At 41.8% G+C, this 23,817-nt stretch overlaps 1 protein-coding gene and 1 long non-coding RNA gene across 2 annotated transcripts; both read left to right on the top strand.

The window, feature by feature from the left end:
- The first annotated feature begins 10,771 nt into the window (after nucleotides 1-10,771).
- Nucleotides 10,772-19,337, top strand: LOC113989376 (heat shock factor protein 5-like). The gene is made up of 6 exons (XM_039385845.1): nucleotides 10,772-10,780; nucleotides 13,364-14,087; nucleotides 14,775-15,077; nucleotides 15,954-16,141; nucleotides 17,950-18,070; nucleotides 19,131-19,337. The coding sequence occupies exons 1-6, from the start codon at nucleotides 10,772-10,774 to the stop codon at nucleotides 19,199-19,201; spliced, it is 1,416 nt and encodes a 471-aa protein (XP_039241779.1). The 3' UTR covers nucleotides 19,202-19,337.
- A 342-nt stretch (nucleotides 19,338-19,679) lies between these two features.
- On the top strand, nucleotides 19,680-21,469 carry LOC113989381. Its single transcript, XR_005565217.1, has 3 exons — nucleotides 19,680-19,990; nucleotides 20,382-20,499; nucleotides 21,157-21,469. It is a non-coding gene; the product is annotated as an uncharacterized LOC113989381 (long non-coding RNA).
- The last annotated feature ends 2,348 nt before the right edge of the window (nucleotides 21,470-23,817 follow it).

The raw sequence follows: 23,817 nt of genomic DNA, 5'->3' as shown, positions 1-23,817 counted from the left end.
GCACTTGGTCCTCCCAGGTCTCTGCTTTCCTGGACAGAAATCAACCATGACTCTTCATGCTCAGTTATGATTGGCTGCAGAGATTATGCAGTTTGGTAAGCAAATAATATTGTATCTCTAGGTCAGTGACTTCCTGTGCTAGAAAAGTCACTGCATTATGAGTCATGACACTTGCAGTGATTAACCACAAATGCTCTAGGCCAGCTGAAGGGAATAAAGGGGATTAGTGTGTATTAATCAATAGATAAAGGATTTCAGAGTTAAATGGCAGTCTGTTAAACCATTCTAAATCAGCTGCATTAGAGAATAATGTATACTGCTTTCACTCCTCTTAATTAAAGAAATCCATCGGACTGTAAAATCTGGATTCTTCTCAGTTAGGAGCTGGGTTGTCTCTGGCAACAATCTCTTTCCAGCATTTTTGCTTAGATAAAGAGCAAGGTGTGGTGGTTTGAAAAACCTTTTCTCTGATGTAGTAATGGTTTGCCCCACTGATAATACTGGACCAATCAATAGTCCATGTGCGCCCTATGGAAATTACATGCCCACAGAAACAGAAGAGAAGGCAGTGAAGATAGTTTTAGAAGACAGGTAGCCATGATCTGAGCCACGAGGAGGCAGGGGGCCAGTGAGCCCCTCAGGGGGCCAAGGGCCCCCAGCCCCTAGCCGAGGCTACCGGAGACCCAGTATAGTGTCAAAGCTGGACCGGGTCCCGTAATCAAGAGCTGGAAAAGTTTCCTTACTGTCAGCAGCAGCAGAAGACACTGAAAGCAGCAGCGGAGCAGTCCTGAACAGAGACAGGGATGGCTAAAAGCCAAAAGATAGCCAGTAGCAGTGAGATAACGTGAAGTTGGCTGAAAGATGCAGAGATGTTCCTGCAGGAGGGAGAGTTGGCAACAAAACAGAGGAAAACTCAACAGAGCTGGTTTGGGGTAAGACTGTATTATTTCCCCAAAAACCAGAGACTCTCTGAAGAGGAAGGGTGGACTTCCAAACCCTTAGGGAGTCCCAAAATGCAGCAGCAGCTAGAGAGAGAGAGAAAGGAGCTGGAAAAAAAAAAAAAAACCAAAACAGTCACCCTGAATGCTGAGCCAGGACGGAATGTGGAGGAGGTGCCCAGGCCCTCTGCTGCTGCTGCTTCTATCATGCTACTGAGCTGAGACAGAGCAAAAGAGCTTTGGTAAGACTGAACTGAAAGCTGCCTTCAATGTTCTAACCCAAGAGGAGTGAAGATCTACAAGGAAATCCCCCGAAGGCTCAGGCTCGGTGTTGAAATTTCCACAAAGTAAGAACCAAAATCCTGACTGCCATACTTAAAGCTGCTGCCTTGGGAAAAATGAAGGACACTAACCAATGCCACAAAAAACTGAAATGAAGGAACTGTGGCCTGAGAAGTGATAGAAAGACTTTTCTCTTTTCTCCTTGGACTTTCATTGAAGAAAAGGAGAAATTTAATTTAATGTAAATATATATGTGGGTGTAAATAAACCTTTGTAAATATTTTCCCCTTCCCCTCAATAACGAATGGTTGTGTTTTGTCTGAAAACTCTCCACATGAGGTGAAAAAGATATCAAGTCCATACCATCACTAAACCCTCTCACAGGGGCAACCTGGGGGGCCTTGAATTTAAAAATTAGATCCTTGGGAGTTTCAAACCACCACATAAGGTCATGACATAAGGGATCCATATTAATTATGAAAAAATGAACATGTAAAAATGAATGCAGTGTGTAATGGGATTGTTCAGTTTATGTGGTGCAATAAAATAAAATGTTGAAAAGATGAAAAGAGAGATTTAACCATAATTGAAAATGTACCCATACAAACCTGCTGGGATCAGGAAGGTTTCCTGTCAATCATTTCATGTGTCAAATAAAAAAATACCTCCAGAATAGGCTGATGACTAGTTTTTAGTTCCTTAATCCTTGCATAGAAACTGTATCATGACAGCTAAATACAAAGCTGATTTCTGGCTCTTGACAGTTAATAATTTTTAAAACTAGAACTGAGTTGCCCCTGTGCTTAAATTTGCATGAATAAATATTTTTCACTATTTTGCTAACTGTTAGTGACTTTCTCAGAGCCATGAAATGACAGGTCTTTAAGTCTTCAGGTAATTTAAGACTTTTTTTTATCTTTATTATCTACCCTGTACACTGCACCAGATCTCATACGGTGGTTGACTGACCTCAGTGAATTGTGTAAACACAAATGAATTACAGTCTAATTAGCAGAAGAACCATTAAAGCTGTTGGGTTTTGGGGTTTTTGTTTGTTTGTTTTCATTTTGTATAAGGGAAAAGGAAGAACACCCAACTCAGCATAAAGAGCATCTTTAAATAAGCTCAAACTGTCAAAGTGAGCTTATACAGGTATTGTTCATGATACAAGTTTAGGAACCTCTTCAGAATTTTGTCATTTTATATGATCATATTATTAGTGGTACTCCAGTTTTACACGTTGCTCTTTCTCATCCCAGACTTCTTTTTCCACCTAACAGTCCTCCCATTCAAAAGTTTCCTTTTTCTTTCATAAAAGGAAAGGCCTGAATGTGCTAACAATAACTCATACTTCATGATCTTTACTAATCACTGTGATCTACATGTTGCTTTTTTTTGTTCTGCCTGATTGATTTGCTACTTCTGGGTATTTTCACATTTAATGATTAGCAAAGTGTTTGCAATGACCTGAGTTTAAATCATGAAATAGTCAACAGTTCAGTCTAGGGAATTGTTAAGTGAAGTACTCTGGAGAATATTTCAAAAATAATTTTTAAATTAAAACCAATGTCAGCTCACCCTCTTAATTATTCAAATTATTTTCACTTTAAATGTAGTCCACTAGAAATTATAATGCATGATTGCCATCAACATGAAGCTGCACTGAAGGCCCTGGCTAATACAGGTAATTGCAGTCAGTCAGTGGATGACTCCAGTGAAACTAGGAGCATTCATATCAGCTAGAAATTCTCTCCTCGCTCATTCAGTGCAGTGCATGTTAGAAAATGGGTTACCTTCATTGAAAGACAAATGGCACCAGAAAAAAATTAAAAATATCCCATGACTTATCAAGCTTTGAAAACCACACTGTTAGTCCACAGAACTTTTTTGATTCAGGTTATTAGGCTGAGAAAAGTTGATTCATTTATATTTAGGATTTCAAATATTTTTAAACTGTAGATTTTTATTGCCCAAGTGTTACTGGTTACCATGACCTTTTGGAAACGGTGGATCAGAGTGTAACCCAGTCATTTCCTGCTTTGGAGGGTGAAAAACTTTTGTTGTTATTGCTTCATGAGGCGAGGCAGGAGAGCTTTAACTCCCTGTCCAAAAGACACACTGCACACTACTATGTTTACATTGGTGTCTTCTGGAGATTTTTATCTAGGTGCATTTAGGATGGAGGATTGTACTCAGAATTTTTCCAAACAAGATGGAATTTCTGCATTTGTTGCAAGTCTCTGAGAGACCAGAAAAAAGTACTTGAAAACCGGAATCTGAATTGGATGTATCACACATCAGGAGTCCTGACGAGGTCTAGGCAAAATGAATAATCCTGACTTCCTCTTACATAGCCCAAACACAAATTATGATCAGATTGGCTGGAAAATAATTTAAGATTCCACAGACAGATAAACAAAAGTACTTCATCTGGTTCAAGGTAAAAAAAAGGTAATCAACTCTTCATTTCCCAGTAGCTGTCTGAACCTCCCATATCTAATTTAGTATCATCGGCTCTCCTAAATTTCCACTCAGATCTGAGGACGTCATATGTTTCACTCAGTGGTCTCATTAAACTTGACAAAGCTTGGATGGTCTTTACTGAGAAATGCATGGGATTTTTTTTTTCCTTTTTTTCTTATGGAACAGGACAGCAGCCACATTCAGAAAAGACAAAACTATTGGGAACATGGTTTACAAGAGCCAAGGGAGCACATGGGGAAAAGCTGTTGAATAGAAACAGTACCTAAGGTTCAGTAAATGTTCAAACATAATTTTTATCTCCTTTCTTTCCTTCTCTCTCTTCTTACTCCTCTTACTTTTTTCCCTTCCTTTCAAGAGACCTGCTGACTGCAACTGTGATTGCTGAGATAAAGCAAAATATATGAAATTATGGTTCTTCTCCAAAAGAGGGGACACAAAACATCTTACTGAAACAGAACTCTTTTGCTGAAACGGTAAGTCTCTGAATTATGTCCCAACAAAAGCTCTGCCAGCAGCCCTTAAAGTGCATCGGCCTCCATATGAATGCCCTGGATGGTGCCTTTATTGCCAGTGCTTGGGCAGCTCTGAGCAAGCTGCACATCCCTTGGCATCAGCTGTAGCACTAAGCTATGAGAGGAGAAAGAGCTTTCCTGCTCTAGAGCACTTCTAGAGCTTTTATGAACACAGACCTGAGCCTTTTGTTTGTTTTATTACTTAAAATGCTGTCTTCACCTGGGCTGTGAGCTGAAATGGAGGATTTAGTACGGTCTGTTCCAAAAGTATTTCTTCCTTATGTCTGTTTCTCTAGGATTAGTGTTAAAAACAGTTTCTCCTCTTCGATGTACAGTCTCACTTTATCTTGTCTCAGAGCTGTTATATACACAAACTGACACAGCAAAAAACACATATTTATTAAATCTGACTTTGAAAACTTCATTTTTCTCCCACAAGTCTCTTAAGTGCCACATCCCATATCACTTAAATATATTTTGCTTCAGTTGGAAAAGGGTTATTCCTCCGCTTTCAGAATCTTAAATCATCGCCTACAAAGTAAAAGAGTGGCTTTCATGAGCCAAAATATTCGAGGGGTTTACAGTTCTTCTAAAGGGCACTTCCACAGAAATGAGGGGTTGGGATTTATTTCCATTTCCTGCATAACTCAGAAAGTCCATCTGGCTGCAATACAGTCTTGGAAGACGTGCCTTGTCCTAAATTGTCAGTCTGCACACTTTGCTGACTGCTGGGAGATAAGGTATGAGGCAACCCAGCCTCCCAACTAACACCTCTGCCTTAGACTGTGTAAATATTTCCCCTGATCCTCAAAACCTTACACATTTGACAGTGTCATTCTTTGCTACAGGGAAAGGTTTTTCTCATGCCTTTTCCCAAACCTTCTAATGAGATTTTGAGACAGCTACAAGGTGAAAGCATCAGCTTTACCTCCCTGAACTCTGAAAGTAAATGGACCCATTCCCACTCCTTTAGATATAGAGATACACTTGGATGTTTGGGTGAGGTGATACCCCAGCTGTGTCCTAAATGCACTTCCAGCTGTAGGGTCTTAACTCATATAAGAACACCCACAGTTAAAGCTCTGTGTGCTTTGGCCTGGATCTTTAACTGAGTTACCAGCATGATGCTTTAATCACTAATTACAGCCTACCACAGCTACAGTGCTTTATGATATTATATATTTCTATATCACTGACTTGTTAGATAATCAGTTAAAGGCAAGGAGGTATCCCAAGTGAATCTGGACTATCCTTTACAAAGCCCTTTTCAGTGGAAAGGCTCAAAGGCTGTTGCTAACTCCAGACAATTGTTTCTGTTTACATCTATCTCTAACTTGTAATCCACCGCTTTCAGCAGAAAAGCTTGCTTTTCTGTACTATAGTTCCTTGTTGATTTAAATAAATACTTAATTAAAGTTAAATTAATACTTAATTTAAGAGGCATGCTGGCCTTGTTAATGTGAGCACTCCAGATGCATGACTAATTTAGGAAATGAAGATGACATTTATGCTGCTGGATATGGTAGTGGTAGAACTGAATTTTCATTGGGACTAAAAAACCACTCACCTTATTTGTTTTGCTACCTAGACAAATTGTTTATCTGTGCATTAATATATGGATATTATATATATTCCTATTTAAGATATATAATTATATATGTAATATATCATATAATATATAAACTTAGCCATATTAATTCCTACAAGAAAGTTTCTGCTGGATCAGATATTGCAGATCACTTTCAGAGGGAGGGGGAAGAATTTGTGTGCATATGGGTGACACCAATGAATAAATTAATAGCTTGGGGAAAAAACTGTCACTCAGAAGAGTTAAGAGAATAAAACCTACTCTTCAGTATACCTGGAAACTTTGGCACAGCCTGGAACTATACCAAATGTACAACTACAAATATAAATTTATAGGGGAAAAAGAAAAAAAAATGAAAAATATTTTTGCATGTGTATCATGAACAGCAGGAAACATGGGAAAGCAATTACCTAACCCACAGAAGAAAAAATTATTTGCTGTCTTTTAATAATTGTTATGTTTTTTGAGATGCAATGTTGCATTGCACAGTGCTTATTGACTTAATTTTTTCATTGGGAGCCATACTATTTCTTCTTACCAAAAAAAAAATAAAAAAGAGAGACAAAAATATTTACCCAAATAATTTATTTCATTTTTGTGGTGCAGCAATAACACCATCATGGGAAGTTTAGTATAAATAGAATGAGCAAAAATGCAACTGGTCTTTTAAATTACACTTTCCAGGAGTTCCAACAAGTGAACAGAGCAATTATAACTTTCATAATAGTCTCCAGTGTTAAAATTATTTCAGGAGAGAATTTTAGTCCGATATTTTAAAAATATGGTGGGACAAGGTTATTTCTAAATTAGAGTAATTAAGACCACTACAAACCAAGATCATTATGCAGATTTTGTAGCTTTTCAGTTTTTGGTTCTCCTACTGACGCATTTCTGCCCATTTTAAAGGTGTTTCAAGGCTTTTGATTGTTTTTTATCAGTTATAATATAACATTCAGATGAGATTCATCTTTCATTCATTTATCTTTGCAGCAGAGTTGGACAATGGCTATATTTATTTCTGTATTTATGCATTTCCTGACTGGGTGATGGATTTAAAATCATCCAGACTGACTCCAGTTAATTTTGTCTAAAGTTGTTCAAGATCAGAAGGGCTCCCATTTTTTCTCCTTGCTTTGATATGGAGATAATATTAAGCTCTATGTTCTTGGACAAAAAGTTTCTGTAACATGGACTAAAATTTTGTTAAATCCAAACATCAACTTATGGTTCTATTTTATTCCCTAAAAATGTATTTCTTAAGGTGTAAGTGACCAAGTTGCAATTTTATTGCTTGTATCATTTGCTGCAGGTATCCCAGTTTTCTGAGTATTGCATGACATTTAGCAATGCATGATACTGGAGTGCTGTAGCACTTACGAAGACCTCATACACGAGTTTAACAAAAGCCCTTTTTGTTAAATAACCATTAGTATAATCATCTGACATATTTAGATAAATAATTAAATTTTGCTGAAGTGAGGGCAAATGTAATCTCTGTACTATTTAATACAAACTGTACCACAGAGTTACCTTCCTCCACTCACACTGACCCATGGCACATTGCCTTTCTGGAAAGACAAACCCCTTGTCTACCATCTTCAATTGAAACATGGTGATTCAGTCACTTAATCCCAAACAAGTAATTTACAAGAAATTGCTGACCATTTCCATTTCAGTTCCACTTGCTGCTCTCATTGCCTCTCATTGCACATGTTCATCTACCAGCCTCTATTTTAGGATCCTCTTGGTTCAGTGTAGAATTACTTATTTTTCCTTTATTTCTTTCTTCAATTCATAGAAAATTTAGCTCTCATGCCTAGAGGCATTGGGCAAGACAGGAGCCCTATCTGACGTGCCATGCATGGTACACAGCACAGACAAAATCACTGCCTGAAATAAATTCAGAGTCTGAATAGTATTTTAAAGAAAACAGTTTGTATGTGAAATGCTGTACACCTCACAGAGAGAAGATGTATATAGAAGCGTCAGAAGATACTTATTTTTAAGAAGAATTGGAACAGGTATAGACACAAGAAGAAGAATACTGTGAACTTGAGCAAATTCACAAATTACTATAATAGATTTGACAGATTTCTAAACTCTGAATTCTGTAAGTCCTATCCACCTCTGAATCAATTCATTCCAAACCAATATGGTGCCTGAGGCTTCACACTGCTGGTTTAGTGCTTGGCAAAAGTCACTGGCAGACCTGAAAGCTATTAGCTGCTCTCAGTTTAATTGCTACCTTTTATTCTGACTTGTTTAAAAAGAGCTGCAGTGACTACAGTTTAAAAAAGTCCTAAAACCAAAAATGACATTAAACCAAAAAAAAAAAAAAAAGACCCCAAAAACAACACCCCCCCAAAAAAACCCCACAAACAAACAAACAAAAAACCCACCAAAAACCAAAAACAAGCAAACACAAAAAAAAAAACAAACAAAAAACAACAAATAATAACAAAAAACCACAAACCCAAATACAACAGTAACGTGGACTAGTAATTGCAAACATCAAATGCTGCAGTGACACCAAGAGGTGAAATGTCAGTTTGCATTATGCAAGTACAAGGCCGAGTCTCAGTTTTAACACTTCTAAATTCTTTCCCATCTACATCTTCCTTTCTTCATCAAGTGACTAAGTGTCAGTATCGATGTTGTAATATATTTTCAATGGCTAAATACAGCTCTTGCTACACAAATCATGGATAGAAATCTATCTATCTTCCCAAAGAATTTTGTTCGGTGAAAGAGAAAAAAGGTTGTGCGTTCCCCAATGGGTCTCTCTGTTCCTGCTTGTACCACATGTCAGACAATGGTGAGACAATTCACTGAGAGTAAGCCACTAAATCAAAATGCTCAGGACTTTAAAAAATATATCTATCATAGAATCATAGAATAGTTTGAGTTGGAAGGGACCTTTTAAAGGTGTTCCAGTCCAACTCCCCTGCAATGAGCAAGGAATACAATTGAGAAGTGTGTCTTTCTTCTCCCTCAATTTGAAGACAATCATCCTTTTGTGACCAAAAGGACCACAAGATGATTTGTAATTTGCCTTAAGGTCTTAGCTACACTCATTTTTTGTGAGCTTTTCTTCACTGACATGTGGACTTTTTTGGACAGATGCCCAGAAATGATCAATCAGGAGGAACAGGCACAAAACATGGCTTCCCACTCACGTAGTAATGTCTTGTACTCTTGAGACTTTTGTTCGGACTAAGTTCTTTAGAACTTTAGTTTATCCATCCAGAGGCACTTTTTTCTCCATATTTAGAACTGGTACCAATAAAACATCAATACTGGGAATTTTTAGAAGTTTTTACTTGATACCTTTGCTATATACATAATATTTTATTACACAATCCTACTATTTTTGTTGACATCATTATTGCATCTCCAAAATTGTTTACTAATGTTATGATATATATACATTCTTCAGCTATCTTTATAGCAACTATGTCATGCAGGACATAGCCTAATAAAAAATCATTCTCATTTCCAGGTCCTAAATTGGACTGATGCAGGAATGTATTCCTAAGTACGAACAAAATTCTGCTACACATTTTAACTCTATAAATGCACTGGAAGTACAGACTTGATATTATTCAGATGTTAATTCAGAAATGCAACAAAGACTCATTAATTTGGAAATGAGCAGAGGTAAACAAATACTTTAGATATCTCGCTTTACTGTTAAAAAAAATCCAAAAGCAACTAACCCAGAATAATTAGTTATAAACACATTGACAAATTAATTCACTTGAATATCTAGAAAATAATGGAAGAAATTCCTGCATTAATGGACAGGAACTGCAAGTCTACTGACATTGAATTACTACCAAAAACTTGAGCTTACTAAATCAACTTCTAGGAGATATTGATTATGTAAGTAAATAAATTGCTATCAGAAATCATGTTTTCTTTTATTGATATGGAAAAAGATTATTCAGGATAAAAATGAAGGCACTTATATTTTTGGTGCCACAGGAATTTTCTTATGGGAAATCGTCAGCCATTCCACACAGACTGAAAAAAAAAATAAAATGCACAGGTGGTTTAATTGCCTTCTATATTTTTCGGGAAAATTGAGCTGTAGTTTTGTCAAGTTCCTGATGTTCTTGCCATACGAATGAAGAAGAATCTAAGTGATAAAAACATATCATCTGCAGCAAACCTATATGGCTTTCTATTAATCTTCACCCCCATTGCCTGGGGAGCCATCCCATATCTATTCTGCAAGTCAAGGTGACAGACAATAGACAAAGGTCTGAGCAGGGTCTTATGAGACTGACCTAACAGATATTGCAGGTCCAGAAAAAGTCGTTTTAAAATTCTGAATCATGGATAATTTCTATTCTGGCCCAAAGATTAAAGGTATTAGGATACAGTCTTGGCCGTGACAGAAAGTATATTTCTTCCTTTTTTATTTTTTTAGTTTAGAAGTTTATTTTATTTCCTATCCAGTAGATCCGAATTTCAGAAGCTGGAATTTAGGTGAGAATATCTACAACAGATATTTGAAGGATCCTTAACAAAATTTGCAAATACATATATGCACACATACACGTGTAAATGCACTAACAACCTTAAGCACCAGGTGAATGTCTAACTATGAAAGGGCTACACAGTATAATAGCTTGAAACCACCTGTAAAGGGCTGATTAAAAGATGAAGTCTGCTTAGCCATTGCCTCAAGCATGGAGCTAAAAAGTCTTGATGCAACAGCTACACTGCTGCAGGAGCTGAACTGTTTGAAAAAGCTCCAGGAAGCACCTAGCAAGCCACACAGGAGCAAAAAAGCTAAAAAGTGTTACAATCAATAACACAGCAAGGACTTACTCTCCCAAATAAGATATGCCAGGCAGATCTTGATGGGATACTGGGGAACCAGCCAGTGGACACTTGGGGCCCACCAGGCGAACTTTGCTTGGATACTGGTGAAGTGGCCAATGGGCATTTCAGGGGCTACTATGGCGAGGGTATTTAAGGTGATGCCTAGGGTGGTATGGGGGGAGGGAATGCTGAGTGGACTGCTGCGGGAGCTGCTGCCACTCTATTAATACTCTGCCTGCCAGTTCACTCTTCCCAGGGTGCAGGACTTGGTTCTTCTCCTGGTTGACCTGCAGGAGGTTCCTGTCGCCCCTTTTTCAAGCCCCTCCAGTCCCTCTGCTGGGCAGCAGCACGGCCCTTGGGCCCAGGAGCCTCCACCCCCACTTGCTCAGAGCCATCTGCATCTGTCTGAGGGGACACTCAGCCCTGAAGGTGAACAGGGTCCGCAGCTTGAAAGCTGGAAGTACCTGTTTCTAAGATGGTTCAGATAAACTAGGCTTTAATGTTTTATAACCGAGAAGTTGTTTCCAGAAGTACATGAAATACTGCATCCTTGAGAGCAAGGGGAAGAAACCAAAGGAGCAGACACTGTCTTTTCAGACTTCTCCCAGATCAGTCTGTCTGTGTTCCTCCAGACACACTCCGAATATTGCTAGTAACATCTTGCTCCACATCAGGCATGAGGGAAGGCCACTAGCCTGGCATGTGGCCTCCAGCAGAAGCTGCTGTGGTGGACTATGTGCTGGTGCAGGATCTGTTGCTTAAAGCTCCCAGCTTAATACATTTATTAATACATAGCTCCAGATTAATACATTTTACTTCAGTCAATCAGGTATCGGATTTAATTATTTTAGCTTTGTGTTCTCTCTCTTCCGTATAACCAGTGGTAATAGCAAGTAGACAGAAGCCTTAGGTGCCAGGCCACCTGTCCCTGCTCCCACTGGGTCTCCATGTCCTTTTTCTCCTCATTTTAGGAGCAGATCCTTGCTTACCCATGGAAGGATGAAAACATCTACAAAAAACATTTACAGAAAGAAAAAAAATCAGTGGTTTTCTGCAATGGAAGATTTGGCAGTTCTTGTTTCTTAAGGTTTGTTTGTTTTTCTTATATTTAAATCGTCAGTAATTTTACTCACTTTTTTACTGTGGAGAGTCTTAAAGCACACGATGATTTTCAGTCACATATTTGGCAGCAACTTAAGCTTTAGTCCTGAATGCAGATTCATATCTCCAGAAATCTGGAAGCCTTTCCCAACAATGCCTTCCCATCTAATAGAAATAGGAAAGTAGGGGCAAGAAGTTTAGAAAACACCAAGAGGGGCAGAACATTTGGGAGCAGGGTAAATCAAAGTGGAAACAACAAAATTAATTTTGTTTTCTCTTTAATTACAATAGAGGTTTCCCTTGAGCTTCTGGATTTATAGACTGTCCCATGCATTTTACAGACAGTAGTCTGCTCAACAATATCGCTACAAGACAAGTTTTTTTCTCTTCTTTGGTTTACTTTTGACAAAAATATGTTCCGCTGAGACAAAATATCCTGGTTTACCTTTAAGATTCCCGCTCTGAAAGCCAATGCTCAGCAACATCTGTGTGCTTGTTAAGGAAGTCTGTTAAGTGAGTTCAAAGCAAAACAATAGATGACAAAATGTTTTCAGTCCAGGAGTTGCGTTACTTAATGGCTAGACATACCTCTTATTTCCTATTCCTTACATGAAAATGTGAAAATTTAAAAGGAAAATGAGAAATTGAACCTACTTGGAAAGCATTGGTCTTGAAGAGTAATTTTCATTCTCCATCAGTCACAACATTTGAAAAAAACTTGAAACTGAGCTGCCAGCAAAGTGACGAGTTACTATATGGAAATATTTTATGTGACACATTTCTACAGTTTTCTAAATGGGATTTAATTAATTGAGTTTTATTCTTATTTTGACACACCCATGGTTTAATATGTACTTCTCTGCTAGGGAACCTGTTATTTTACAATCCAGTCATTTTATGAGTTCAATTCTGACCAAGAGAAGCTTGAAGCAGTCAGTAAGAGCAAAAAATTTGATAATATCACCCACAAAATTGCTGAACTCTCTAAAACATAATTAATTCAAGCCAGCTATAAATTCAGCCCACAGAATCCTGAGATGGAGTGAAAGTAGGCTCTTCAAACACCTTACCCAGCTCCTTGCAACCCCTTTGTCACTGCAAGAAGCAACATGGTAAATGCCCATCCCTTGGATACATCACGGCATAAACATCTCTCAGGTTCTCCAGATCCTCCAGTCTGTTTGATGGCCTGCAAGCTCATCCGAATATGGTGTCAGCTTTGGGGACAGGCCCCAACTAAAGGTCCTCAATTAACAAACCCGCTGTGCCGGCTGGTGTTTTACAGTGTGCACAATTATGTTTAAGCCCCGCTTTGTTTGCCAGGCAAACTGTGATTGACAGGTCAAATCAAAACTGAAAGGACCAAGGGCCTCTGCTGTTTAGGAAAGGTTAGCGAAAAGCTCGCATCCCACCTCCATTGCAAAAGAAGACACGGATTCCTGATGGCTATGCCAGGCTTGCTCAGCCCTTGGACAGCTGCTCTCTGGCATTTCCACAGGGGTTTGCATTTAGCCTTGAAGACCCGACCTGTGTCAGGAGACCAGTGAGTACAAGAGCTCTTTCTGCTCATGGTGGAACCAACCAGCTCCATTCTACATTTGGTTTCTATCAACTCGCCGTGATTCCAGTTTCATGAGCTGCCGCCGAGCTCTGCCCGTCACTCCGGATCCCGCTCCCCCCCATTCGCGTCCCCGCTCCCCTCACGGCCCCTCCGGGCGCGCTCCGGGCTCTGCCCCGCGGGCTCTCCAGCGCCCCCCTCGGGCCGCGCGGCGCCGCCGCAGCCGCGGCCGTTGCGCTCCGGGCGTTGTGTCCTCGCGGCGCCGCGGGTCGCGACAGTCCGTCCGTCGGCGACCGGCGCCATGGAGGAGCTGCCGCTGCCCGCCGGCGTCAGCCCCAGCACCTTCCCCGCCAAGCTGTGGCAGCTGGTGAACAGCCCACGCGTCCGCTCCGTGCGCTGGGACCCCCGCGCCCAGGGGCTGCTCGTCGACCGGGCGCTCTTCGAGCGGGAGCTGCTGAGCGCGGGCGGCGCGGGCGGCGATGCGGCGGCGGCGGCCCCGGGCGCCTTCAAAGCCACCAACTTCGGCAGCTTCGTGCGCCAGCTCAACCTGTACGGCTTCCACAAGACGTCGGTGCTGGCGGGGGGCGGTGCCGCGGCCCTGCCGGCCTCTGCCGGGTCCCTGCTCCGCTTCTGCAGCCCCTACTTTCGGCGCGACCGCCCCGAGCTCCTGGTGCACATCAAGCGCCTGACCAGGGCCAACAGGGAGCGGCTGGCGGCCGGGCTGGAGGTGCGCAGCCGGCAGCCCAGCCGCTTCCAGCAGCTCCACAGGGACCGGCTGCTGCCGCCCCGGGCCGGTGAGGCGGGTGGGACACGCGGGGGGCGAGGGGTTGGAAATGGGAATGGGCACTGCCCCGAGCCAGGAGGGCTCCCTGCCCTTGCTGGGGCGGCTCAGCTCAGCTCAGCTCAGCTCAGCTCAGCTCACCTGGGGCCAGACAGGGTTGTCCTTGGGGAAGGCAGATCTGCTGGCACAGCCCGGGAGCTGTTCCCGTGTGTCCCGCTCTGCCTGTGGGCTGCAGCAGGACAGTCTCGGCTGGGCTGCGCTGGGAACACCTTCACTTCTCGCTGGCGAGCTGTCCCAGCCCTGCCCAGGGATGTCCCTGCTCCCTGCCCAGCTCTGGGGAGGCTTAAGGAGCTCTCTGGGAGTCCGTGGGACACGATGGGTCGGTCCTGTGCAGGGACAGCTGGCGGGAGTATCTTGTGAGTTTTGTGCAGAGGGGAGGAAGACCTGGCAGGAAGTCTCCTGCCAAAGCTAGATGGTATTGCACGAGGATTGAATGAGTAGGTGAGAGCTAAATAGACAAGTTATTTGTTGTTGACAATCCCCAGAACATGGGATTTTTTCTTTCTAACCCTGCTTGGGAGTATCTGAGATTTTATATTCCCTGATAGAAGTACAATTGCTGCCAAGGGAGGTGTACAGGAGGACCAATACTGACTCTCTATCTCCTTTCTTCCTTTCTTCTTCCACTACTCCTACACAGTGAGCTTGGGCCAGAACCTCTTTACTTTACCAGCCAGAGGTTTAGATGTGCCTCCAGTCCCTTCCAGGATAAGTCAAGGTGTTCAAGGCCGTGAGGCTTCTCCAGCACCCTGCAGTAAAGTGGTTGTCACTCCAGGACTTCTCAGGTTTTCAAGGGAGGTCCCGGTCACGTCCACATCCACAGTGCAGCCTGTGTTCTTCCTTCCACTGCTTCACCAAGGGCCTCAAACCGCTGCCATGGCCCTTCCAGAGCACAACAGCTGCACAGCTTCAGAGCGGAACTCACCAACCTACAATCCTGCAGGTATGGAAACAGCTTCTGCACTTGCTTTTCAAAACATACTAAAAAGTGATAGGTTTAAGTATCTTTCTACAATGCTCTGTCACCTGTTTATCTCAAGCGAGAATCAGATAGAAAGCGCAAGGTCTAAAAGGAAGAGAGATCTTGAAAGCAAAAAGATTCACACTCTGGTTTTCCTATCCTTCCTCCAGATTTAGAGCATCCCCTGGGGGTTTTGCACACAGCCTCTCTGTTGAGGTGAAAGGGCAAGGAGAAAAGCATTTGCCCACAACTAGTCGGTGTTAGGTTGACTTTCATCTTTCTTTTAATTAAGCAAAACTAGGACAATGATAGGATAGTGCAGATTTTTAAGATTATCTGTCCTGCAAAGAATGACATTACTTTTAGATGACCTCTGTGTGTTACCCAAACAGTCCTACCTGGAGAACACTGTTCCACAACGCTGCTTTTTAGAATAAAATCGCAGTTCAGTTTTGGTGTGTGCGTCTGAAGATGTAATCTCGTCTTAGGTGAATCCGCTTTCAGTGGTATGTTGTGATGAGAAACCAAAACAGCCAAATCAAAAAGCTGATGGGAAGATACAGAAGTCTGCAATTATGAAGCTTTTATGTGTGTGTACAGACTTTACAATCCATATTTTAATACTTTATATAATATATATAATTTATGTATAATTTCAATGTACACATCAACTAGAATACTTTTCTTTAAGATTAATAAATCGGTAATTGGTCTTCAGATGACCCGGAGAGCACAAATACATTTCTGGAATTGAGTTTACTGTGTGATTCCTGAAATGTTTAATCAAAGGAAGCAACAGAGCTCTGCAAACCAAACCCAAATTCTGGAAGCCTGATGACCGTGTTTGGATTCTTGCAGCCACACTGGGGAGTTCAGCCCCCGATTCTCTGACTGGCAGTGCTGGTTCTGCAGCATCAACGATCTCCAGCTGGGCCTGTAATCCCTCTGCTGCAGACGAGTGGGCAGGAGTAGATCCGGAAGTTGTGTTTCAGATGCTCGAGGAGGTGCTTGCATCAAACCTGCCTGAAATGTTTCCCTTTCTTGAGGTAACTCCATTCAATAGCAATGCTGGGGGCTGGACTGACCTGTTTTTAATGTAGTTGCCCGCCTGGGAAGTAAAGGCTTCTTTAATTCAGCTTCTAATGGACAGCAAAGAGTTTGGTTGGTAAAGTTAAGGTTTAAAGAAGAAGAGGGACTGAAAAAGTATCCCACATTCATGAGTGTGAGGTGGGTTAGCTTGTGTTGGCCAAATTAGGGGACTCATTTTCTTGGGAATAATACCTCCTGCAGTTGCATTCACAGTGATGAAGTGGAAGCTTTGTAGGTTATAACATGATGTCTTGGATCCTAAATAAGAGAAGAGTATTTTGAGCATTACCACTGAAGGCAAAGTCTCACACGCAGTGAGGGGCATGTGAGAGGTCCCTCTGTTGCAGCACCAGATGTGGGCTCTAGCTCTTTCTCTTTTGAACCCCAAAGAAAGCCAAGAGCTGCACTGCACCTGGTGCTGCTGCCCGTGGCTCAAAGTGCTGTGGTGTGCATGTGCTGGAGTTGCAGCAGTTTATTGTCCTCTTTGTGTTTTGAGGTCTCCAGTAAAGTTTCTGGCTTGGAAATCCTCAGCCGGAGCAAACTTACCCCTACTGCTCTCCATGTCCCATAGCTTAGTCATCTTCCTCTTGGGTATCCCTCTTTCTAGAAAGGGATATGTATTCTAATCTAAAGTCCCTGCAAAGCTCCAGCCTCGATGGGACTGTTCTGCTCAGTGCAGTGCAGGGAAGAGCACGTCCTTACACCAGCACACACGGAGTTGGCAGGACTCTTTCCTTAGAGCCCTCTCAGTGTATTGGGTGTCACCTGCACGTTAAACATTGTCAGCTTTGACAGCTTTTGAACTGTGTTTGAGAAGTAAATCTCCATTTTTAAGGCCTTTGGGGCCCAGACTTCCTTGTTAGCAAGGAGGGATTAAGTGTGTAAGCCATGGAGTTGTTGTGGGGCAGGCGTTTGGGTTTTGAGGCCCCATGACTTGTGTAATTGGTGTGAAGGACAGTGTTGGTCCTGGATGTGAAATGGTCAAGGACTTATTGAAGTGGTCAAAGGCTTATTCTGTGTTGAAGAGCGATTCATGGACTGTTAGATTTTTTGTTGGACAAGTTGCCTCTTTTGATTAGGAATCCCCTTTCTCTAACTCTTGCTCTTCCCAGACTTCTCTGGAATGTTCCGTTCCTGAATTGGCACAGGCCTTTTTGCTTATTGTTACACAACTTTGCCAAAGAATGTCTCTATTTCTATTGATGTACGGACCTGTTGCCTTTTGTATATTTAACATTGAGTAAGGGCAGAGTCAAGGTGGGGAGTGTGATTTTTTGGCATTACCAGTATCTTCTTCCCAAGTGTGATACCCTTTTGTCTACTGTAACATCACACATACCAGTTTTCAAAAGCGTTTGATTGCTTAATAGAAGGAAATGTTGCAGGCTCTGAGCAGTCATTCATCTCTGGGATTCTGATGGATAGGCTATGGCAGAAGAGATGAATATCCTAGAACTGGTCATAGTGAGAATATCTTTGTGCCTAAAGGTAATTTCCAGGTGCTTAATCTTGGGTCTTTACTTCCTCAGCGGAGCAGAAACATGACTTGGTTGTCTGGTTTTGGGGGGCTTTTTACCCTACAGCTTTCACTTTGGCAACCTTAATTCTGAGATTAAAGCACTTGTCCTGTAAACCATCTGAGCAGTGTTCACTTTGTGTTACACATCCTTCTGGAGCATAGAACAGTTTTTACTGTGTCCCTAAAGTGATTCCAAGAAAATATCGAGTGATCCTTGGGTTTATTTCTATTTGTTTTTCTTTTAAGGGGAATATTAGTGTTCCCTCTGAGTCTTCAGGAGGGGAGCCTGGGAACAAGGCTGCAGCAGAGAAAGCTTTGCCTGGCAGTGCGAGCAGCGGGAACAGTTCCCTGGAGCCAAATGAGCCTGGTAAGACGAGAGTCTACGTTCTTTTAGAGATGACCGAGACAGCTGCTCTAAGGCTGAGTATTACAGGAAGGGGAGATCAGAGCAGCTGAGTTATTGTCTGCAGTGTTAGTGCTTCCTTGTGCCTTCAGTGAAAATATTGTGCTTGTACAACCTCACAGAGTACTCACCAACACACTTCTCTAGATGTGCTCAGACCAGGTGTTCTTCTGTGCAAAAGGGTGTGAATTAGATCAGTGAACAAAACCCGACGTTCTGGGAGTTGCACCACCAACCCAGATGTGCTACAGAGGCAGTGCTGAGTAATGAGGTGACTATTAAAGCAACAGGGAGAAAACCCAGCAAACTGGTGATGTCAGTGTAGAAGTCCAGGCTTTTTGTCTCAAATCACTACCTACATTTAATACCAATCTGCTGATACCTATGCTGAGACACGTGAGAAAAACAAGAGGCAGAACATCCGAGGCCAAGCAATTCACAAATCCAGTAACTAAAGGAAAAACCTGAATGTCCCCAAATCAGCAAGACCCAAAAGGAGAGAGAGAGCACTTTATATCTATTCTAGAGCAAAGGTGGTGCAGGCTGCTGGCCTTGTAGGGAGGCCTTTTCCCTCCCAGCTGTTCCTCCAAGAGCTGATGGTAGAGTTGGAGGAACTGTTGCTCACTTCAGAGGGCAGTTTCTAGATCCCAGATAACGATGCTGGTTAATAACTCAGCTCCCATTGCCCATGAGTTTCAGCCATTTAAGTAAGGACTGAGGCCTTTGGCGGCACAGAGAAAGAACAAGGCTGGAGCTGTCTTTGTGAGATGTGACTGTCTCTGTTTACAGCTCTTGTGCCATTTGCAGGGTGAGTGCTGGGACTTTACTGGGTACTTCAAAACTTTAAAGTATTGAAAACTTGGAAGAATTCCTATTCTTTAAACAGCAGGCCTCAAATTCCCAAGTGAGAGCCTGCCTTTGAGGCCATCTTTTGCAGTCCCTGACAGGAGTACAACTGTTCGATGTGCTGCTGAGGAGAATGTACACAAGGACCCACAGTGACTCTGTTCCCTTTGTTTCCCAGAGGTCCATGAGCTGTACCTCGCCAGGAGAGCTGCTCTGCGTGGGAGGAAGCGACTGAGGGAGAGTCTGTGAAACAGGGCAGCTGGAATCCCTCTGTTTATAGTTATGTTTAAAGATGGGTAGAGTTACATTTCTAGATATAGTTGCATATTTATATTTATAGACGTATAGAGATGAAATAATATATTAATATCTATTATTATTTTAATATGACATTTAATATTATCAGTATTGTAATTATTACTAATATCAATATATTAGTAATTATATAATTATGTAATTTTATTATATTATCATATAATAATATAATTCTATATCGTTGTTATTAATATGTTCTATAGTTAGTACTATATTATTACAATATCTTATATTATTAGAATTATTTAATATTGTTTACAATTTAATATTTTTAATTTCTTTAAAAATATTATATCTATTATTTATTTATATTTATTTTATTTATAGATGTGCATATTTATATTTATATATGTATCGTTACATCTTTATATAGTTATTTTTATATATTATATTTATTTATATATATACACACTACATATAATTTTACATCTAGTTATATTTATAGGTGTATATAGTTACATAGTTAGATGTGTATGAATGTTTAGGTACGTATATTGATATTTGTATAGGTATAGGCTGCTTTCTCACCTCTGCTACCTTTTCCATCCCTCACTCTTCCCGCCGTGCCGCCTCTGTCCCCGCTCCCTGTGCCGCCTCTGGGCTGGTGGCCGGGCCGGGGGAGCAGCAGCTCCAGCCCCAGGTCCCGGCCCCCCGCACCCCCATGGGACTGGGGGAGCTTCTGGTGGCACCAGGCACCACTCCCCAAGGAGCTGCTGGAGGATGGTGAGGCTGAGGGGGCTGGGGGGGCTGAGGGGACGGCGATGCTGAAGGGACGGTGATGCTGAGGTGATGGTGGCACTGAGGGGACAGTGGGGCTGAGGGGGCTGGGGGAGCTGGGGGGGATGGTGAGAGCTGAGGGGATAAGGGAGTGGCAAAGGCTGAGGCAGTTGATGGGGCTAAGGGGCCTGTGACATTGAGATGATGATGGGGTCTGAGGCAAGTGGAGGGGTCTGAAGGGACTGGGGGAGCTGAGGGGACTTGGGGGCTCTGGGTTTGCCAAGGGCATGGTGGGGCCGAGGGGATAGTGGGGGACCAACGGGGAGCACAGTGGGGTCCAAGCCTGTCCAAGCCTGCTGGGCCACAGCACATGTTCCAGACTCTCCACTTTTGCCAGGACTGCCCTGAATTCCTTGTGAGCAGCAAGAGACTGATGAGGGCCAAGAGAGAGAAGCTGACGACCACCAGCCACATCTTGAACAGGGACCTGCTGCTGCTGCTGCCTGAGACCCTTGGTGAGGCCACTGGGGCTGGTGAGACGGAATGGATGTGAGGGTAGTTTGGGGTTGGAAATGGGCACTGCCCCGAGCCAGGAGGGCTCCCTGCCCTTGCTGGGGCGGCTCAGCTCAGCTCACCCAGAGCTGGACAGGGTTGTCCTTGGGGAAGGCAGATCTGCTGGCACAGCCCGGGAGCTGTTCCCGTGTGTCCCGCTCTGCCCGTGGGCTGCAGCAGGACAGTCTCGGCTGGGCTGCGCTGGGAACACCCTCGCTCCTCGCTGGCAAGCTGTCCCAGCCCTGCCCAGGGATGTCCCTGCTCCCTGCCCAGCTCTGGGGAGGCTTAAGGAGCTCTCTGGGAGTCCGTGGGACACGATGGGTCGGTCCTGTGCAGGGACAGCTGGCGGGAGTATCCTGTGAGTTTTGTGCAGAGGGGAGGAAGACCTGGCAGGAAGTCTCCTGCCAAAGCTAGATGGTATTGCACGAGGATTGAATGAGTAGGTGAGAGCTAAATAGACAAGTTATTTCTTGTTGAAAATCCCCAGAACATGGGATTTTTTCTTTCTAACCCTCCCCGGTAGGATCTAAGGTTTTATAGTCCCTGATAGAAGTGCAATTGCTGCCAAGGGAAATGTACAGGAGGACCAATGTTGACTCCATATCCCCTTTGTTTCCCAGATGTCCATCTGTACCTCTCCAGGAGGGCTGCTCTGCATGGGAGGGAGAGACCGAGGAAGAGCCTGTGAAGATGGGGCGGCTGGGATCTCTCTGTATATACTTATATTTAGAGATGTGTATAGTTATAGTTATACCTAGGTAGTTATAGGTATATAGATATTTACATATGTAGATTGAATATTTGTATAGGTATATTTATATATTTATCTGGTTATTTTTATAAGTGTATGCAGTTGTATAGATGTATAGTTATAGTGATGTAGTTATAGGTATATGGATATTTAGATAGGTGTATTGATATTTGTATAGATATATTGATATATTTATTGATATATGTATATTATATTTATATCTGTATTTAACTATATTTATGTATGTATACACTTGTATAGCTGTATAGGTTTATTGATGTAGCTATAGGTATGGATATTTAGACTGGCATATCAATTTCTGTATATTTATATATGGATTTCCTATGTATATATTTATGTGTTATATATAGTATACCATATATAAGATATATTTATAAAAATATAAATATAATACACATTTAATACTTAATTATATTTTTGTCTCTATTTTGTTATCTGTTTATATAGTTATATTTAAATATGTATGGAGTTTTATAGTTATATAATTTTATTTATGTACGTATAGTTATAGGGTTATTTAGATAGGTGTATTTATATTTGTGAATTTATATATATAGGCTGTACAGTTGTAAAAATCTGTAATAAATTAATTTTTTAAACTTAAATTGATATTTGTATAGTTTTATATCAGTAGCACAGTTGTAGCTATTTAATAAATTTAATTTTTTAACTAAGTTGATTTTTGTGTATTTATGTATCAGCATCACGGGTGTATCATTTTGTAATGTAATTTTTAAACTTAAATTGACTTTTGTGTATTTATGTCTCAGTCACAGGGGTGTAGCTATTTGTAATAAATTTCATTTTTTAACTAAGTTAATTTTGTGGTTTTATATATCAGCAGCACGGGTGTATCATTTTGTAATAAATTTAATTTTTTAACTTAAATTGATTTTTGTATTTTTATTTATTGGCAGCACAGATGTAGAAATCTGCAATAAATTTTTAAACTGAAATAAGTGGGTTTTGAAGCGATTAGCAGATTTTTGCAATGAGAGAAGGGGACTGGGGGAAAATATCCAGACATGCCCAGCAGATCCCCCAGTTCCAGTAAAGCTGGGGAATGAAACTGCAGATTTTGGATATACAGTGGAGCCACAAGCTTGGCAAAAACTCAGTGCAAAGGCCTACTAAGATAACGTGACTCCACTCAATGTAGAACTCAAACCAGGAGCAAACCTGGTAAGGATAAATCTTTTAAAGTGAAGGTGACTCCTTGGGGCCTTTCCCTGCCACAGGTTTTGTCATTTTTATTCAAAAGAGGAGGAGCTTTATCCCAGGAGTGAAAGTAAACTCCGTATGCATCAGTAAGGTCTGGATGATATCGGGTGGCCTGAAAAAGTGCAAACTTTTTCTCAACTTTGACCACAATCGATGTCCTTACTAAATCTTAAAACAATTGTATAGTGCATGTGCTATGGCTGTATCCCCTCCAAAAAAAACCAATGAGAACCAAGAATCAGCCAGGAAATCAATAGAAAACAATGGGCAACAGAAATTATGCTGACTCACCTGGCTCTTTTCTGTGCAAATATCACATCTTCAAGCAGCATGCCCAATGGAAATGACCAGGGACAAATTTGAAAATGGTGCTAAAAGAATTAATCTTGGAGGGTAGAAGATTTGTGAATCTATTTGCAGAACACTGGTGTGAAGGACAAGGAATCAGAATGGGGAAAATCTCAGAAATGGAAAAATATGTAGAGCAATTGAACGGACTTTATGATGCAGGCTTTATAGTTATTATGTATACACACATTGTATGTTCCCCCCCGAGTTTGTATTTTCCGGGCATATCCCAGCCTGTCCACCTCCCTGCTCCCCTGTTTCTCTGCTGATTGGCTGGAGGAGCTGCAGGGAGGAAACAACCTCCATTCGCCCCTTCTCTCCCTGGTTCCTCCCACGTTCCTCCCTCTTTTGCCTGTGCCCCTATCCTGATTTGCTCCCCCGTTTGTCTGTCTGATACCCCACCCTATGTTCTGGCCCTTTCCCTGCCTGAACCGGTAAGAATCTGGCGCAGCCCTGAATAAACCATTCTGCCTGCATCCCACCCTCGTGTAGTGCCATGGTCCCATCCCCTCTTCGGACCACGGCACACTGGTGCGTAAAGGAATTAAATAATCAGAGGATGACTAGATGATGAGCACCAAAAGAATCTCATAGTTGTAACAGGCTGAATGAAGTTCACAGAGATGCTTTTGGTCTACAGAAGAGGAGAAGAAAAGTTTATGTGATAAAACAACAAATGTAGGAACTTACCATCCCAGTGGAATTACAGTTATCACCAAAATATATGACTGATAACTTTACCTATGAGAGGCAACATATCTGTGGAACAAAATATTTATAGCAAGGCAATGAACTACATTTCTTAACTGTATGAATATTTCTGTGAATATCTGATGCAAAAATATATAGCTGTCAGGTCTGAGCCATTACTCACCCAAGGCTATAGTGGAAAATTTCTTTGTGGGCACACTGTTTTCTGCCAGTTTATGAACTTAACTTC

The sequence above is a fragment of the Pipra filicauda genome, unplaced genomic scaffold (assembly GCF_003945595.2).
Source record: "Pipra filicauda isolate LSUMZ 115617 unplaced genomic scaffold, ASM394559v2 scaffold440_size556015_pilon, whole genome shotgun sequence".
In the NCBI taxonomy this organism is placed as follows: domain Eukaryota; kingdom Metazoa; phylum Chordata; class Aves; order Passeriformes; family Pipridae; genus Pipra; species Pipra filicauda.
The sequence above is the reverse complement of the archived record's forward strand: the minus strand, read 5'-3'. Positions and strand labels throughout refer to the sequence as shown.